Source organism: Myodes glareolus, chromosome 1 (genome assembly GCF_982192425.1).
Source record: "Myodes glareolus chromosome 1, mMyoGla1.1, whole genome shotgun sequence".
NCBI lineage: Eukaryota > Metazoa > Chordata > Mammalia > Rodentia > Cricetidae > Myodes > Myodes glareolus.
In genome coordinates this window covers 45,405,212-45,425,366 of record NC_142026.1, presented here as the reverse complement: position 1 = coordinate 45,425,366, position 20,155 = coordinate 45,405,212, and the positions used below count along the sequence as shown (strand labels likewise).

At 38.4% G+C, this 20,155-nt stretch overlaps 1 protein-coding gene across 4 annotated transcripts in view; it reads right to left on the bottom strand.

The window, feature by feature from the left end:
- Fer (FER tyrosine kinase) overlaps positions 1-20,155 on the bottom strand; it is a 341,616-nt gene that overhangs the window by 285,385 nt on the left and 36,076 nt on the right. For all 4 annotated transcript variants that reach the window (XM_087906023.1, XM_087906015.1, XM_087906014.1 and 1 more), the window contains 2 exons: positions 15,839-16,104; positions 7,398-7,571 (listed from right to left, as the gene is read on the bottom strand). In XM_087906023.1, coding sequence (XP_087762149.1) covers positions 7,398-7,571; positions 15,839-16,045 — 381 coding nt within the window. In that variant the 5' untranslated portion in view covers positions 16,046-16,104. The remainder of the gene's footprint in view (positions 1-7,397; positions 7,572-15,838; positions 16,105-20,155) is intronic.

The following is a 20,155-nucleotide window of genomic DNA, read 5'->3' as shown; positions in this document are numbered from 1 at the left end:
AACAGACGATAAACTAAAACTCAGCTTTAAAATCCATGACAAATTCAATATGACATACAAACACAAACTTCCTTTAAAAGACAAATCAAGAATACCACACCACTAGGAGACTGGCAGCAACCTCCCTGATACTACAATCTTCCCTCCCCATCTTCCACAATGAACCTTGAGTCTTAGTGTTCTGCAGTATATAAGGGTGCAAATGTAGATTTATTAAGGAGAAGCAAAAAAAGCATTTCCAGGAGCGGGGTGGTCCATGTACCAATGGTCAGCCATGAAAATATACACTCAAGTAATATTATATAGAACAGTTTAGTTTATATTTGGAAGTGGGTGTGTGTGCGTGCGTGCGTGTGTGTGGTTTGAGTGTGGGTGCAAAATAACAATTAAAGAATGAAGAGACCATGAATTTGAAACTGAAAGAGAGCTGGGAAGTATATATAGGAGAGTTCAGAGAAAGGAAAGGAAAAGGAGAAATGCTGTAATCATATTATAATCTCAAAATTTAAAAAGTAGAAAAAAGAAAAAAGAATAACATAATAATCATTGCAGAGGTCCAAAAAACGTGAGCCTATTTTCGCGCTGACCAAAGGTCAGAGAGTTGGAACTTACTCCTTCAAGGTTATTGTGTTTCTACCTCAAAGGTCCCACCTAGATTTAGAACAGAGAGTTCTGCTCTCTCAAGGTTATTGTCAACAGGTGTGGCTAATATCTAGACCTTATATTTCAGGAATAGAAAAGTAGATATATTTCTACTTCAAGCAAAAGTCTATGAATCCAACTAAGTTTCTACTCCCTTATGGAGATAACATTGGATTCCACCCAGAGAGTGGTTTGCCTACAGAATGTTTTGGTCTAGAGTATGAGCTTGACTTGTTCTAGCAACAAAATGTTTAACTATAGATGTAGCCCGCAACCTTCAACTGATCTGTTCATTTCCTTATATCATGTTAATGTAATTTTTGGTCTTACTCCTACCTTTTGGGGTCAGCAACTGGAAATTAAATGCAGGTGATTTCAGTACTCACTGGAACTCCCTCCCGGTACTATTCTATATTTTCTATTTTATTATTTTCACACGTGTCTTCATATACTTTACTAATATTTCTAAATCCCCACACCTCTACCCTGGCAAGAGGTGTTTTTGTCGAGACTAGTTCCTGACAAATCATCTATAATCCAAAGGCTAAGAAATCAATTTTCATTGTGCAAAAATATGATCTATGCCTTTAAAATTAACTTTAATTTTTGGCAGCTATACATGTGACTAAAGACGTCTAGAATATACAAAGGACAGTAAAAAAACAAAACAAACAACCTATTCAATAAATGGCCTGAGGAAATGAAATGAATGGGCAGTTAGCAAAGGTGAAGTACAAATGGCCAATAAGCACAAAAACTGCTGAGTCACCAAAGAAATGCAAATCCAAACTACATGGAGGGTACTGTTCCCTGCACAGCGGCAAAACCACTGAGAGTGACTCTTTATGTTTCCTAACAAATCTCCGTTTCTTCTGGTAAAGAAATACACTGAGTTTCTACCTTGCCCCAGTCAGAAAGGCAGTCATTAAGAAAACAAGAGCAAATGATGCTTCGGATGTGGACACAGGAAACCCTTATACACTGCTGAAAAACTAAGCCACTCCAACTGCTAAGGAAACATTATGGAGGTTTCTCAAAACAATAGAAATTATCTACCATATGACCCACATATACCATTCCTGAATATTTACCCAAAGGACTCCTACTCAACATAACACAAAGATACCTGCACATTAATGTTTGCTGTGAGACAATTCATAGCAGCTAAACAGAACCACAGTAGATAAACAAAAACAAAGGAATGGGTAAGGAAATGTGGTATATATACAAAATGATATTCTTTATAGCCAGAAAGAAGGGTGAAGTCATGCTATCTACACAGGGAAACGGCTGTCAACCAGAGACAACCATATTAAGCAAATTAAGCCACATTCCAAATAATAAGCATCATGTTTTCTCACATTTGTACTTCTTAAACTTTACATAGCCATGTGAAATCACTTATTTAAAAAGTAGAAATGAAAGTAGAAATAGAATTGTCTAAAAGAAAAAAATGGAGAAAGAATATGAGAAAGAGAAAGGAGGGAAGGGAAGAATATGTTCAACATGTATATAATTTATCCATAATTTGAAAATAATAATGATAATAATAATGATAATTTTACTTCTTGTAAAAATTTAAAGGCAAACAAAAAGCATATTTATTAAGATTATTTATTTTATATGTATATGTGAATGCTTGTATGTGCGTAAGTGTACCGCACATATGCCTAGTACTTGCAGAGATCAGAAGATGGCACCAGATGGCCTAGAACTAGAGCTACAGGCAGTCATGAACTGACATGTGAGTGCTGGTAACTGAACTGAGCACTCTGGGAGAGCAGCCACAAAATGGTTTTAATTATACAAAATAACTGACTTATTAAAAACAGGAAAAAGCTAAAGGAAAAATAAGAGAATGTATTCTAAATTTCCTTTAAAACAATAAATTAATTTTCTGTATCCAGATGTATTTTCTGTGAGTAAAAAAAACTGAAAAAAGAAAATGAACTTTAAATTGTATGTTAGCAGCTCTAATTTGTTTTTGTTTGTAAGTGTTAGTACTGCTATATTCTTCATAGTTTAGCATCTCTGAGACAAGAAAGCATTCCATTTGCAGAGACAGTGACTGTTTGCCAGGCAACAGTCATCAAATGGGTCAGTTCAAGCTTGTAAGAATTGAGTTACTAATTATAATTATCTTGACTCTGTTGTCAAAATGAATTCTAATATGAGACAAAGGCAATCATGACTCCTAGTCATCTGAAAATCTTCTAATATACCTAAGACTAAAGAAATGGATAGCATCAAAAACTTGCAAAAGAGTGTATGATGTATATAAGAGAGACCTCGGAGACTTCACCAGAAACTAGAGCTGATAAACTTTCAGCAAAGTGGAAGCATAAAACATAAGACAAATATCAGCAACCTTCCTATATACCAACAACAAACATACCAAGAAAGGAATCAGTGGGAACTCCCAATATACAATACAGGAATGTAAAGGGGAGCAGCAACTATGGAAGCCAGTCCAGAGGTTTCTCAAAAAACTAAAAACATAACTATCATACAAGCTAGCTATGTCACTCCTTGCCATACTACCAAAGGACCCTATAGCCTACTACACAGGTACTTGCACATCAAGGTTTATTGCTACTTGATTAAGAACAGTTAGGAAATAACTAAGTATCTACCAACCAATGAATGGATCATGAAAAATGTGGTACGTATAAATAGAATTTATGGCACTATAAGTAAAACTAATAATAAAATTTTCAGGAAAATGAATAGAACGGGAAAGTATTATATTGAGATAACCCAGGCCCAGTACATCAAATGTTGGGTGTTATTTTTCAAGGATATCATAATTTCAATTTTTTAGATTTGTCTAATTTAGAATGTCTGAAGAGATTGGGAAGCTACATGTAGATCATGTGGAGGAGTTATTAACAGGTAGGAATAATATAATACATGAGAGATGAAAGTAAAGGGAGGAAATAGTAGGTTTAAACAAGGTTTAAGGAAGGGTTATCAACAAGGATGGGTTGGAGGAATGAAGATGACTACATGGCAGGGAAAGGGTTAACCAAAGGGCATATAAATGAATCATATGGAAACCTACTACTTTATTAGTTAAGAGAGAGAGAGAGAGAGAGAGAGAGAGAGAGAGAGAGAGAAACAGAGACAGAGACAGAGACAGAGACAGAGACAGAGAAAGATTGAATGGAAGCACTTTGCATGGGTAGATAAAGGATAGAAGCCATAGACTTTTCAACAAAATCCCAATACTGGGTATGGAATACCTTTCTACAAGTGGTTGGCCATGAAGGTATCAGAGGCCCCCAAAACAATACAGGATATTTCCATTTCTCCTAAATGGCAAAATTCTCCTGAGATGACAGCTGCAGATGATATCACTTTGGTTATGGGGCATAGGGGAACCAAGCTGGAATGAGCTGCACACTCAGACCCTGTCAGCTAGCTTTCATAGTATAAGAAGGTGCTGTGCAAGCAGCTGAGAAAGAAACACTACTGAGGGTGTAAAGCAACTGTGGACCTTACATGCAACAACACTGACCCACCAGGCAAACATCTCCACTGCTGCTCCAGTGATATGGCTGTTATGGAGATAGCCAACTCTACTCTTACAGGAGAGAGTTCATGCTTCATACTACAGACCTGATCAAAGCCTACGTGGCTGGGAAGGTCACAGACTCTAGGAGTGAGTGCTTATAAAAATAATTGTATTTACACCTGTGTACTAATGCTGCCCCAGTTTTGATCGGGGAAGCTTCTTTTGCAGTGGGCGGTAATTAAGCACAGATTCAAGGTGCTGAGAAGTGACTGCCAAGTGCTCAGCCCTCTAAGGCATGTCTCCATCCACACTTTCTGAGGTTCAAGGAACATCTCAGAAGATAGTACAGAAGAAAATGTGGGAGCCAGAGGGCGGGAGCAGGACACAAGAACTGTCCTCTGAACAAGCACGGCCACAGCACGCACCACTCCAGCAGTGTTACTTGCACGGGGCCAACACAGGACTGGACCTGTCAACGTTCAGTCATGGATGAGGAAAGGGCTCTTGGAGCCCAGTTCCTCCCAAAGGAGCTACTAGAAGTTGACAGCTGCTGGGGACTAGGAAGTCATTGTCTTCAGTGGTACAGCCGGGGTAACCAGTTCTCTCCATACCCATGTTGGTGCCCAAGTTAAACTCAAACTCGGTGGGTCAAAATCAAAAGGAACTGAGTAGAAGGTGGACTTCCTTGGAGGGGAGGACTAGGTAGGAAAGGTTGGAGAGTCTGGGGTGTTGAGTGGAACCAGACTGTATTATACACAAGCACTTAAGTCTCAAAAAATACATTCATTTAAAAAAAAACTTGCAAAAATGAGCACTAGCAATTTTCAAGTAAATGTTTAAAAGAAATTATACCCACCAATGATCTTGATGACACAGACGGCATTTTGTGCATAAATAAAAAGCAAAAATTCAACAACTAAGAGGTAAACATAAATGAATTCAAATCACTATCCTTTCAAGAAAAAAATACTGCTTAACTTTTTAATTAATTTTTTAATCAGTTCAAGAACTGATTCATTATTTTGCAAACTAAAAAATTGATTAGAAAAAAGTATTTATTTGGCTTTTCCCTATACATACTGTATTCTAGGGTATAGAAATAGTTGCAAAAAGATTCTTCTTCTTTTTTTTTTCCTTTGAGACATGATCTTTCTACATAGTTCTTGCTGCCCTAGAACTCCCTGTGTAGACCAGGCTGGCCTCGAACTCACAGAGCTCCACCTGCCCCTGCCTCCCAAGTGCTGAGATTAAAAGCATAGGTCACCACACTGCCCACCTCACTCCCCAAATTTTACTTAACAGGAAATTGTTTGTTAAATTGCATTAAGAAATAAAAGATGTAAAAGACTTTCTATTGTAAAAAGACCAATAAAATACTAGCCCTTGTGGTTGGAGAGATGGTTTAGTCAGTAAAATGCTTGTCATGAAAGCAAAACACCTGAGTTCCAATCCCAGTACCCATGTAAAAGCCAGGCATGGAGCACATGCCTGTAACTCCAGCCCTGGGAGGAGGGGCAGAGACAAAGGATTCCAGAAGTACGCAGGCTAGCTAGTGTGCCTAAATGGCAAGCCCGGGCTCACTGAAAGGCCCTGTCTCAAAAAATCACCCTGGAGAATAACTGAGGACCCCTGATATCTATCTCTAGCCTACCCAGGCACACGCGCACACATACAACATGCACACAACGTACACACACAGCACATAAACAACACACACGTTTATAAACAACACACTCATACTTGCCCTAAGCACAGAACATCAATCAGTAGTATCTAAGGCCACTAGATAAAAGAGTTAAGGGGGAAATCTGACAGATGACGCCAACGACTGCGGAACTAATTAGTAAGGTTCAATATCATAAAAAGAAAAACACGCTGATATGAAACAACAGGAAATCTACACGACATTAACAATCTATTTGACCAAACAAAGCTTCTAGGCCTAGTTAATTTCAAATTTATAGGAAAATAAGCAGATAAAAGAATGGGTTTTCTAAGGTGCTTATCAAAAACTTCATAATCGAGCTGTGTGGTAGTGCATGCCTTTAACCCCAGCACTTGGGGGCAGATGCAGACAGAGCTCTGTGAGTCCAAGGCCAGCCTGCTCTACAGAGGGAGTTCCAAACCAGCTAAGGCTACATAGTGAGACCCTATCTCAAACAAACAAACAAAAAGAATGAAAGAAAAATTCAAAATTGAAGGAATTCAATTGCATATAGCAAATTATCTAATTCTTTTAGTTAGTAAATGGTATTTTTCAAAAATAAACAGGAAGACCAAACTGCGGACTGAAACGCAATTATTCAAATACAACTCATGTCTCAGACCAGATCCTGACTAAAATAAACCAATTGAAACCACTTACTGCGCAAGTATTTAAACACTGGGTATTTAGTAATACTGACTTCTGTCATTCTTAAGTGGATTAATGAAAATGTTCTTATTTTCAAAAGGAACCCTTTCATTACCAACATACACTAAAATGTTGAGACAAAATGATACTGGGGTTTCCTTTAAATGAACCAATACTGGGAGGAAGCGTGAGACTACATAAAGCAAAAGAGGGGTAGTGACCTGGGGGACAGCTAGAGGGACCATGCGGCTCTTCTGTTTGGACAATCAAAGCTCTTCAATAAATGGTAAGAAATTACCAAGAAGAGACAAACTATGAATGCAAAAAACTAAGGAATACACTAAGTTATTACTAATACAAGGAAATACATACATATTTAATTTTTATATAGGCTAAAAGCAATTTCTTTTTATTTTGTTCAAAGTTTATTTTATTTCTCGTATGTTGAGGGTTTTGCTGCCATATCTGTATACTATGTGCTTGCAATGCTCACTGAAGCCAAAAGAGGGCGTCAGATCCCCTTGGACTGGAGTTACAGATGGTTGTGAGCTGTTAAGTGGGAATTGAACCTGGGTCCTTGGAAGGGCAACCAATGTTTTAACCGCTGAGCCATCTCTCCAGCCCTAAAAACTATTTCAGTAAACAAAAAAATACATATTCCAAGTTACTACAAGATCTCTGAGACAGAGCATAATGGTTGGTATGTTTTCTCTGTGTTGGTAGTGGAATGATATCTTACAATCAGCAATATTCTGTACACAATAAAGTATTACTAAACACATCAAACATTTCTTGTCAGGAAATGACAATTTTAAGGCCAAACGGGACAAAATATTAACATAAGTTCTAAACGAAACTCATGAGAACACCAACTAGAGCTGGACCAACCTTGATCATCTCCGCCTCTATCTGCTGGTGAATGCCTACGTAGCTCTTCTTCACCTGCTGCTTGTCCTTGATCATCATGGTGAGCCGGTGCAAGGGCCCAGAGTTCAGATCCTCGGCGTGGGTCTTCATTATCCTACTAAGCTGCTCCGTCTGCTGAATCATCAGTAGCCAAGACTTTAAAAATAATAAAGATAATTAGAAGCTTCCACTTAAGTATGATTTAAATGTTCAAAAGTTATAAATGTTCACTTTATAACAGCCTTTACATTATAAACAGCAGGTTTCTGTAAAACTGCACAATGAACTAGGATCTGTATTCAACATCTTCAAGAACACATGCTTCAGTTGTCAATGAGAGCCTATGCAGAATACCGCAATGTACATGAAACAGGATATATGGCCTATGAACTCATCATTTTTCCTTCCAAATATGAAAATATGGCAGCTAACCTGCTCTTTAGATACCACAGAATAGTTTAAAACTCAAGTACCACTTCCTTTGAGATCTAAAACTTAACAACGTGCACATGGTAGCTCATGTCTATAATCTCAGTACAGAAAGGAGAAGAACATGAACTATCACAGGGTTGAGGCCAACATGAACTACAAAATGAGTTCGCCAGCTGTGAATACACTGTGGAATCCTGACTCAAAACTAACAAAAAACTGATGTAATCAATTCATTAACATCTCTTTTAATTAGTTACTTTTAACTGAATACTTAATTAAATATTTAAGTATTAAAACCCATAGAACAGAACATAAATACTGTCTTAAAACATAAACAGCAATAATAACTTGCATAATTATCTTTTTATCTGGCATTTTAATCCTAAAAACATATTGAGAAAAGGCATGTGGCATGTATAGTAAATTAAGGTAATAGTAATTAAATAAATAAGCTAGGCGCAAGAAGTCGATGTTCTTGTTCTGCCTTCCAAAAGCAAAAATATTCTCTAAAGCACTGTAAACATCTTAAAATTTTTGTGAGTCTACATATTAGTGCTGGCAGCCTAGGGGGAGCCATCTTGAAGCCAGTATTAAAGACTACACAACTAGGTCAGGTTGCCACACGTGCCTATGGAGGTGCATCCTGTGTTGCCCAATACCCCACTGCACACTGCACACCTCACACGGTCCTCAACACCTCCTAATACCTCACTGCACACTGCACACCTCACACGGTCCTCAACATCTCCTAATACCCCACTGTACACTGCACACTGCCCACCTTACAAGACCCTCAACACCTCCTAATACCCCACTGTACACTGCACACTGCACACTGTCCACCTTACAAGGCCCTCAACACCTCCTAATACCCTACTGCACTGCCCACCTCACATAGGGAGTGGCACTATTAGGAGGTGTGTCTTTGCTGCAGTAGGTGTGGCACTGGAGGAAGAGTGTCACTGTGGGGTGGGCTTTGAGGTCTCCTATGCTTAAGCTAGACCGAGTTCAGTTCATTTCTTGTTATCTGTTGATCAAGATGTAGAACTCTCAGCTTCTCCAGCACCACGGTCATGGTGTCTTTTTATATCAATAGAAACCCTAAGACAGGAGGGAAAAAAGAAGGAAAGAAAGGGGAGGGGAAGTAAAGAAAAGAAGAAAAGTTCTATCAAATAAACGCTGTTTTCTTCTTTCAAGTCCTGTGCAGCACACAAGAGGAAAAAAAAACAAAAAACAAAAACCTGATGGCCTCTATTACATCTATCCAACCTCACTCCTTCTAAAGCCAGCCTCTGTGGTCCGACTCTCAGCATCTCACACTGTGGATCAGGCCCCATATGGAGTGCTGTAACTGAATGTGGGGTGTGGGTGTGTGGGTGTGTGTGTGTGCGCGCACACACACACACACACACACACACACACACCAGCTACTTTGTAGCATGATTACAACCAAGTGAAGAAGTCTTTCTAGGTCAATTCATGTCATTCTTGACATGGCATGCTTTGCTACAAAGCTGCAGAGGTGAAAATCAAAGAGACTTCTCACTATAGTTTTGTTTTAAACTAACTAAAATAATGGTAACCCTTTAGAATCTCCATTAAAGGAGGAATTAAGAAAGAAAACATCTTACGGAAGCAATCTAAACCCAACACTGGATAACTGAGAACCAGACCAAGTTAAGATAGAGATACTGATAGCACACATTCCTGTGCTCCAGAAAAACAAAATACTAACCTGAGATTTTTTTAATTTTATAACATCATTCAGAATTTGCAATAATATGGTTAAAATACTCACATAATACTACTTTTACTTGGACACTGTGATTTTAAAGTATTTATGTACTTTTTATTTTCTTATTTTGTAAAAATAAGATTTACCTAAAAATGAATGTACCACTTTTAAATTACAGTTTAAAAATGATTCCATTTAGAAAATTTTCCTTCTCCTCAACTATCAAAAAGAGGTTAGCTGCATGTACTAAATACAATCCCAGCGGTATAAAATAATCAATATAAATGAGAAAATGACAGTTTTGTGCTTTGGAAACCCACAGAGGTCAACAGTATCAATTATCCTGAAATGACAATATAATACTTAAAAAGTAAACTACATGCCCAGCTTATTGAAAACAAAAACTACACACAGGAGAAAACGTACTCCTTTGGGGGCTAGAGATAGCTCAGCGGATGGGAGCACTGGCTGTTCTTCCAGAGGACCCGGGCTTGATTCCCAGCACCTACATTATGGCTCACAGCCGTCAGTAATTCAGGTCCACGCAATCTCTAGCCAGTTTCAGGGGAGCTCCGCCCTCTTCTGGCAGCCATGAACACTGCATACATATGGTGCAAAAAAAATACAAGCAGCTAGAACACCCATGCACATAATTTTCTTTTAATTTTTGAAGAAAATGTACACCTGTGAGAAAAGCACATGTCCTTTCTCGCCCTCACCTTTGAACGAGCAGACTTGTGGTGAGAGGAATCAGTTTCCAACACAGGCAGTAATGTAAGTGTTATTATACCAAAAGTATGTATTCTAAGACACTGAGTCAAAGAACCAGCTACTCCTGGGCCTATAATTACAGCACGGCATTGGAAACAGTCACCAAGATGACTCAAGCTTGAAAAATACCTAAATAATAGCTGTCGGAAACAGCTTTGTGCTATAGATTATATTACCTCCAAGTACTTGCTTGCTTTCCTCTTGGTTGAATTTTTTTCAAAAATTCAACATTAAAATTCCATGAAGAATGCATAGTTTCTGCACTACACAATAACTCAAAATAAACGATCCTCTGAAGCAACAGTTTTTATTTAAGCTTGCCTGTTATGTAAGGAAAATTCTGGAGTCTCTGAGTCCTTAGGGGATACAAAAAGCCAGAAAGCAACTCATTAAATTTCCCTAAAACAGAGTTTTCAAAGATTCAACTCCAAGTACAAAGGAATCTTTAGATGTGCCCCACTCATAAAAACCTTTCTGCATTTTCTTTAAATATTGGTCCGCCTGCTCCAAATGGTCTCTAGCCTGGCTATAAACAAAACTAACTGAGCCTTTTGGAAACATCAGTTTGGGGAGTCTATGACCAGAATTCAGCATGCTTCTGAGACCTCTGTCATGGGGTCAAACCTCCCTGAGTAATTCCACCGTACAAGTCCTGTTGTAACAAAACATTTCTGTCACTAACAATCTCTTCATTGTACAAAAGTAAACACTAAAAGTCACAGGGTTTACAGATGTGTTACAAGGATAATATTCAAAACATTAATCAAAAATGCATTTAAAAATACAGCAACTTCATACAGATTCACATATATTAAGGGATTAAGAAATATACTACAATAAACATTGCACTTTCTCTTGAAAAGACTAGAAATATACTGGTGAAAGTGGGTTTTAGAAGGATTATTCCCATGAGTTCCTGGACGTGGTAGAAAAGATTATCTTATGAGAAAAGCAAGCTGCAGTACTACATGCAGACAAGCTTGGCTCATATTAAAAGAGCAAACAACGGCAGCCAGCAAAGGATTGTAGTGCTTGTCTGAAATGTGTCCTAAGCAACTTGGTTCAACTGGGTACCATTCATAAATTAACCTAGTGCTTCCTCCACTTCTACACATTAGGAAAATACTCATGAGGTTCAACTTGTGCCTTAATATATCACTTCAGTTATAACAAATTCACATTTCAAATCAAATGGTATATAAGAACTCTATCTCCTGAGAATTACAATATAAATTATATACTATTATATATAACCAATATATTACATACACAATGTTTGTATCATGTGGCTACTATTAACTCTAGATCATCAAAAAATTTTAGGGTAGTATATGAGTACTGCTAATATTTCTATCTACTTTGTGTTAAAGAGATTAAGTCAATATCTCCCTTCAACTAAATTGTATTGAGGATTATCTATGTCATATAATAGATAGAAACAGAGTTGAACAATACTACACAGCTGGAATTTTAATGATCAACAAAACACAAAGTAAAAATGACCTTCTGTATAGAGTAAAGCAAAAGAAGTAAAATAGTTACAGTAGCTGGAGAGACTGATCAGTGGTTAAGTCTTCGCTACTCTTGCAGAACACCAAAGTTTGGCTGCCAGCACCTACACTAAATGGCTCACAAATACCTGTAACTCCAGCTCCAAAGGACCTACCTCCCCCTTCTGGACTCTGTGGGTACCTGCATACAATGTGCACATATATACACACATCCACGAGACACACACATACATATGCACATAAATAAAAATAAATATATTTCTAAAAAATAAAATAGCGGCCAGGCGGTGGTGGCACACATCCTTAATCCCAGCACTCGAGAGGCAGAGGTAGGCAGATCTCTGTGAATTCAAGGCCAGCCTGGTCTCCAGAGTGAATTCCAGGACAGGCTCCAAAACTACAAAAATAAAAAATAAAAAAATAAAATAAAATAAAATAGCTATTAAACACATGGAAAAGGTAGTTAATTACTCTTTTAGAGAAATACATGATAAAACTGTAGTATATTTCATTTAGTATTTTATTTCCTGTTTATGTTTTAAACTAAAGTTTACTGAAAAAACAAAAACTAAATGAAATGACTGATTCCAGACTTAATTTTGGGTCAAGGTAAAAAAAGCAACATTTTTCAGAAAAGGCCATTACTGGAACAGTGGACAAGAGCTGGAGACTTGGGAGATGGCTCAACGAATAAATACTTATCACACAGACATGAAGACAACTGGAATTCAGATTCCCAGAGCCCACATAAAGCCAGGCAGCTGTAGATTCTGGCCTGTATAGCCAACTCTAGTTAGAAACAGGACTGCTGGGAAAAGCTGGCTATTCAGACCAGGTCGGGGTGTCATGTTTGTTATTGAAGGGGCTATGTGGTGGGTCGGAGGTCAACCAATAGGAGTTGCTTCTCTCCTTTCTACCTCGCTTCTGCCATGCTCCAGGCCAGGCTGTTTGCCTCCAGGTGACTATCATGCCTCTGCCTCCCATCTCACTGTGGATTATAGCTGCACATGACCTCACTCAGCTTTCCACAGGGCTTCCAGGATGGAAGTCACATTGTTAGACTGCATAGCAAGAGCTTTTAACCACTGAGCCATCTCACCAGCCAGAAAATTTATTTTTAACGATATTTAAACAGTAACATGTATTATGACTAAACTATTCTAATTATATAGCAGATACATTCTTAGAAAACACAAGCACAAATATTTAGGAACAAAGGGACATAACGCACCCTTAAGTATCTCATAAATTGTTACACTTTCTGTGACAGGAGAGAAATGTGTATTAATTTATCCACTTACCTAAAATGATAGCTAGACAAACATATATAAAATAAGCACTCAAGTGACACTAGACAGCAGTTAAAAAAAAAAGTGATTCCTCAGAGACTATAAATCATGATCTAAGCCCTAACATTACTAAGGCTGACTTGATTTAAAAAAAAAAAAAAAAAAGTTTAGGTCACAAGTAAGCAAAACCCCAGTAATGTCCAGTTGAGAAGAGTGATTTCAGAACACAAAGGGGCAAAAAAAAAAAAACAAAAACAAAAACAAAAAACCTACAGATTAGCAGAACTCATGGTTGCCTAGAGAAAGAACACAGACAAAACATTATAAGAGAGAGCTGGACACAGAGAGAAAACTCTGGAGACCTACACAGACTCTTCCTCAATAACAGGTGAGTACTGGACAGCTTGAATGTGTGAAAAACCACTAAGACCTAAAAAGCAACCACCCCAAAAAAAAGAAACCAGTTGAGAACTTACTGGGTCACAACTCACGATAGTGTCTCAAAATCAGAATTTATGTTTTTATAATAAATACACACGCTTTTGTATTAAGAATGATCTTGCTATGTAGAGAAGATAAAGTGATCAGAAATCAAATCAATCACAGCTGGACCTAACAAATGTGAAAACAAGAAACCAGAGGATCACACTGTCTGCAAGTGGTTCAGTTGCATCCCAAAACAAAGCTCAAAAATATGTAGGGACAACAAACACATCTAACAAGATAAAAAGTACTGGCCGTGATGACTGGAAGCAATTCAAGAATTATTAGACAAACAATATAGGAAAGTGTCACTAAAATGAGAAAAGCTAAGCCAGAGGCTGGGGTTACAGACAGCACAATGGCAGCAGGCTTGCCTAGCACACACAAAGCCCCAGGTCTGAACCCCAGCACTGTGTGAGGGAGGGGAGAACAGAAACAACACAAAGCGGCCCACATGATAGAACAGCAGGATAACCAGACAGCTACCATGACTACATCCTGTCCATCAAGGAAACTAGAAGAAACAAATGTACTGAGTAGAAACATGGAGACACAAAGAAGATTGACTGAAAAAGATACTTAGGATTTACTCATTATTAACATGGGACCTACACATAATCATCAGAGAATTCAGAGCCATGGTGAGCAATCCCATTTGTTTTTTTAATTCCCTCTGAGTGTAATTTTGTGACTGGTGAGTGACAGACATTTGCTTTCATTCTTCAGCACGGTGGCTATGCAGTTTTCCCGTAACTGTAACTTACGAGACTGGCCTTTTCCTACTGTGTATTCATAGTGTCTTGGTTGAGAGTCACTGGGTCATGAACCATTCCTTTATCTTTTTTGTTCTTCCTAAAACTACCTCTTGTCTTCATCTCATGATTGTATGTTTTGTCACCTAATTGGAGAAACTGTAGCGATCAAACGTAATGTATTAGCTTCCCAAGTACTGTCTACTGCAGACTTCAAAAAGTTGGAAAAAATGTCTTAGAACTTTGAATGTTTTCATCAGAAAGAAATACATGATTGGAGAAACAGAGTTTTTAATAATATTTTTATTAATTCCTTGAGAATGTCATACCATGTACTGTGATCATATTTAGCCCCCAAATCTTCTCAATGACCATCTCAGGTGTCACCTCCCCACCCACCCAACTTATTTTTTTTAACTGAAGTCCAGTTTATGTTCCCCACCTACCCTAAGGAGTGGGACCTGCCTGCAATGTGATCTACTACCTACCAGAGATCATACAACTTAAGAAAAGTAACTAGTTCAATCTATTTAAATATTATTAAACATTACACAATGTACAAAAGGTCTCAAAACATTACTCAGTACTACATGAATATTCATCCACTAAAAATAAATTTAAGGCTGGGCATGATGGTTTCCTTTAATCTCAGAAGTTGGGAGGCAGAAGCCAAGTATATCTCTTGTGAGTTTAAGGCCAGCCTGGTCTACATAGTGAGTTTCAGGACAGCCAGGGCTATGTAGAGAGACCCTGCCTCAAAAAACACAAAAATTAATTAAGTTTAATTTGAGAAAAAAAATCAATTAAAGGGGATAAATAAATTAAAAAATAAAGGTGGAACAAAGAGAAAGTGAATGTTAAAATAGTAAACTGAACTATATTTAATAATATCAAATAATCACATTAAAATATATCGTAAACTAAAAGAATATTAAAGTGAGCACATAAACATTTACAGGAGACAGGAACTGGGGAGACCCCTCAGTGAGTAAATGTGGTGGCTATGCAAACCTGAAAGTCTGATACAAACCCCTACACCCACATAAAAAAGCCAGACATGACCACATGTGCCTACAATCCCAGTGTTTTAAGGCAGCAGTAGGTGGATCCCAGGACTTTGCTGCCCAGACAGTCTAGCGCCAGGCTAGGCCCCAACCTAAACAAGTCCCTAACTCAAGGGACTTGTCTCCACTTCGGTGGAAAGCCGCAGAAGACAGCCAGTGTCCTCCTCCAGTCTCCAAATGCAGTGCTCAGGTGTGTGCATTTACACACACACATATCTCCACATACATGCAAACTTCGTATTTGTAACATTTAGAGGAAGCAGATAAATCAGCATTAAGAGAAACTTTAGAACACAAATTGACATGGGTATACTTGTTCTATAGTATGATTCATTTGTTCCGAGGACAACTATGTTGCTATACAGAACAAGTAAAATCATTCTTACCTTGGACACATTACTGACATAATTCACCTGCACAGTACTTTCTTTATCAACTTGATTACAAAGATTCTGTAAAGTATATGCATATTCCTTATCGCTTTTTATTCTCAGAGCCATAAATTTCTTCACTGTTTCCAGCAACCGTAATTCCCAGTCTTGCAACTTTAACACAGCTTCCTGTGAGTTCCTCAGGTCACTCCCAAATCCCATTTTGTAAGGTACTGCTTGTCCTCTATACCGCACAAGTGGGCCTGCTAGTCAGCACATATCTGTGGGCATAAACATAAGAAGTCTCAGTTAGAAGGAAATTAGTCCACAGAGCAAAAGTATGGTCTATTGTTTTAATTTAAGAGTTTTAAGAAAAATGACAATTACATGTCTTCTCCCAAAGGTCAGGAAGAAATCAAGGATGTATACTGTATTGTTGCTGTACTGAAGGTTCCGGGTACTATAATGACACCGTAAAATAAATGACAACTAGGAAAGGGGCTGAAGAGATGATACAGCACTTAGGTCCACTGTTCTTCCAGAGGACCCGAGTCCAGTTCTCAACAACAGCTCTCATAACAGTCTACACTACAACTCAGGGGACCCGACACCTCCGACTCCTCAGGTAACTGCACTCACATGCACACACCCACACGTAGGAACACACATATGCACAAAACAAAAATTAAAAATGATGAGACTAGACAAGGAAGAAGTGAAGTGGTTTCCACTTGCAGATGGCACCACTGCACACACAGAGAGAGTCTGGTATGTTACCAACCATGACTGATGGAGAGGATGCCGATGCCTCCTCCCCAGCAGATGACCTATTCAGGAGGCGGTGGAGACTCTAGAGTGGAGCCTCAGTAGGCAGCGAGGTCACTGAAAGGCGATCCTTACTGCTTTTTCCTGGTTCTGTTCTTTCCCTCTAATTCCCGGTTTCCCAGGTGAGCAGCTTCTACATACACGCCTGCTACCATGGTATACTCCACACCAAAAGCTCAGAAACAGTCAAAGGACCATGGAAGGAAATCCATGAAACTGAGTAAACCCGCTTCACTTACATGGCTTTTCTCACATGTTTGATCATGCAACATGGCACTCACTAACATACACCATGCAAGGCCAGAGCTCAATCTATGAGCAAAAATCAACCAGAAAATTAAATTAAAACTAAATTCCAATGCTGGGCGGTGGTAGTGCATGCCACTAATCCCAGCACTTGGGAGGCAGAGGCAGGCAGATTTCTATGAGTTTGAGGTCAGCCTGGTCTACAGAGTGAGTTCCAGGATAGCCAGGGCAACACAGAAACCCTGTCTCAAAAGAAAAAAAAAATGGGAACAAATCTTTTTGATTGCAAACTTGTGTCCTTCAAAATAAAAAGCTGATATAAATGAGCTCCTGTAAGGTTCAAAGGCGAAAGAATTAAAGTGTTAACAAAGCAAGAGACTCCAGTTTGATCTATACATTTGACATAAGCTATACTGAAAACATCCTGTAGGTGAAATAAATTAAGATACAAAAGACCACATATTGTATAATTCTATTTACATGGCATGTGTAAAACAGGCCAACTAGAGATATAAAATAGATGTGGGGCTGTCTAGGGCTAGTGAATGTGGAGAGAAACGGAGGTTGATACCAGAGAGGTACAGATTTCTTTCTGTGTGATCAAAGTGCTCTAAACTCGATGGTGATGACAGCCAGCTAAAAACAACTCAGCTACACACTTCCACCAGGTGAATTCTTCAGTATGTGAGGGCTATGTTTTAGGTATGCTTGATGCATCTCAAGGCCGGATGTGTTGGAAGTTAATCTCCAAGGAGAGGTAATAAAAGGTGGAAAATTAATCCCACTGTGGTACTTATCAGGAGGGCCTCTGGGAGATGATCAGGATGAAGTTATTAGCATAGAGCCTAGTGACTGAATCCTGATAGCAACAGCTCTACAAGATGGAAAGAACCCAGAAATTGTTCTTTGCCTGCCTCTCTCTCCTCACTCCTCTCCCCTCTTTCTCTCTTCACCCCCCACACACACCCTTACTCCTTGAAATAGTCTTGGGTCTCTGGCAGTAAGGTCACCCCAGATGTGATTCACTGACCTTGCACCTTCACACCCTAAGCCCAAATGAACCCATCTTATTTATAAAGTTATTCTGTTCATATTACAGTGCAATTGGTGATAGAAAATGGACTAGAACTCAAACAGTAACTCAACACAGTTATTTAAAACTCACTAAGACATAAGATAAGGTATAGGTCAGCTATCACAAACCTCCCTAGGGTACTCTCCTTGTTTATTGTAAACCCTAAAAACTACTGTAAAATTTATTTTGCCCTCCAGTTCGTCTCTCCAGCAGTGACTCTTCCCAACAGGCAGAAGAAATGTGAACCACGCCTTCCCTTTCCAGCTCTGGATCGTCAGCTGTTTTGTTGCTAGGGTAGTGGCTCTTCGCTCATTTGTGTGGTGCCTGAAATTGAACCCCAGGCCTCACATATGCTAGGCAAGGGCTCTCTACCACGGAGCTACAGTCCCAACCACAGAATTCTGTTTCCAGTTAAGGACACTGACACCATCGGAACTACACAGATACAAAAAGAGGTTTCTCTCTCTAACTTCAATTGCTTCATCTAAAGACATGTCAAAAATTATTGTTCTCCAAGTAGAAAATAACTTACAATTGTTCCCCAACTGAAAAATGTTCAATTGTATTAACTATAAAGTAATTAGAAAAAATATTTATGAATTATTAGAAACTCCTTGCTAAAATTTCCAATGCAGCAACCAAGACTGAGTGGCCCTTAGCTGAGATGTAGCTACAGAGGGACAAACTTATCCACCTGAGTGCCAAACAGGATGATTCCAGGCTTCTGGCCCCAGACATCAGGTTTAAAACAATGGCTTTGGGCCTGGGTTTGGCTCAGAGATAGAGCATTTTCTAGTATGCAAAGCGCAGCTCAATCCCCAGGGCCACAGTGAAAATTCAATCATTTGTGGGGCGCAAAAACTGACAATGATTTTTTTGTTGCTGCCGTTGCTGTTTTGAACTGTAGCTGGTGAAAACATACTCCCCACCCCATGTTCTAAAAATGTCTAAGGATAAAGACATTTTTGAAGGAAGAAATGTTGAGAATATTTTAATTTCTAAAAAAATACACTAATCTTAAAACTGTAATTAGATTTAGTCCTTACGTGGCATAAATACCAGCTCCGCTTCTAAATACATCTTGATAAGCATTTTATTTCTGCTATCAGAAGCTTCAAAAAATTATGTAGAGCTCAGAAAAAATTAAACAGAATCTGGCATAATCTGGGAAATGTTCCTGCCTATGTTAAGAGCTTATTTATGTTTATTAATATTCTAGGTCAGAATATATATATATATATATATATATATATACTGTGCATGCTAGGCTATATGTATGTATATTTATATATATATATACACACACCTCTCTTCAGGAAAAAATGGAATAAAAATATTTTTAAAATAAGTCAAGTCCATAATAAATTAACTGTCTAACTGTTGGACTGTATGACATAGCAAATGCTTAAGGAATTAACTAACAGACCAATAAACTACATATAACTACCCTATTAATGACAAATCAGATACATATATATATGAACATATATATATGATACATATATATGTGATACATATATATACGATACATATATATATATATATGACTAGTGTTTGCATTAATATGAAACTACAGTACCTGAAATAGTCACCAGTGGGCAGTAATTAAGTAGAGTGCAAACCAGCCCATAGTTCACCTTTTCTACCAGGAATGGCCAAGTCAAGCAGAGGAATCAGCTAGAGAGACCCTGTCATGGCTAGCCATCCATTCAGTAATGTGATAGTACATGCTTATGGAAACTTCTTTTACATTCTGACACTGAAACTTCTGCTGGGCTCACAGCCAAGGTCATAATATTCACTAAGATCACATAGACTTAGCCTGATGTCCTACTGTGTGCTCACCCTGTTCGTTTAACCTGCTTTGTGAGAATAATGTAACCTCACTAGCTTCAATTTCCTATGCAATCTACTTTTACAACCTAAACTAATGCATAGCTGTAATCTTAAATTATGTATTCTTCCATGCACCTGACCAAGATTAATGCATGTGTGTATGTATATGTATGGGGGTTTTTTGTAATGTGTGTGTGTGTGTGTATGTGTGTAAGTTTATTTCTAAAAAACAATCTTTTCTCATTTTACATACCTATCCCAGGTCCCACTCCCTCCCCTGCTCTCACCCCACCCTCCCCCCCATTCTACCCCCATCCACCACTCCTCAGAAAGGGTAAGGCTTCCTAGGG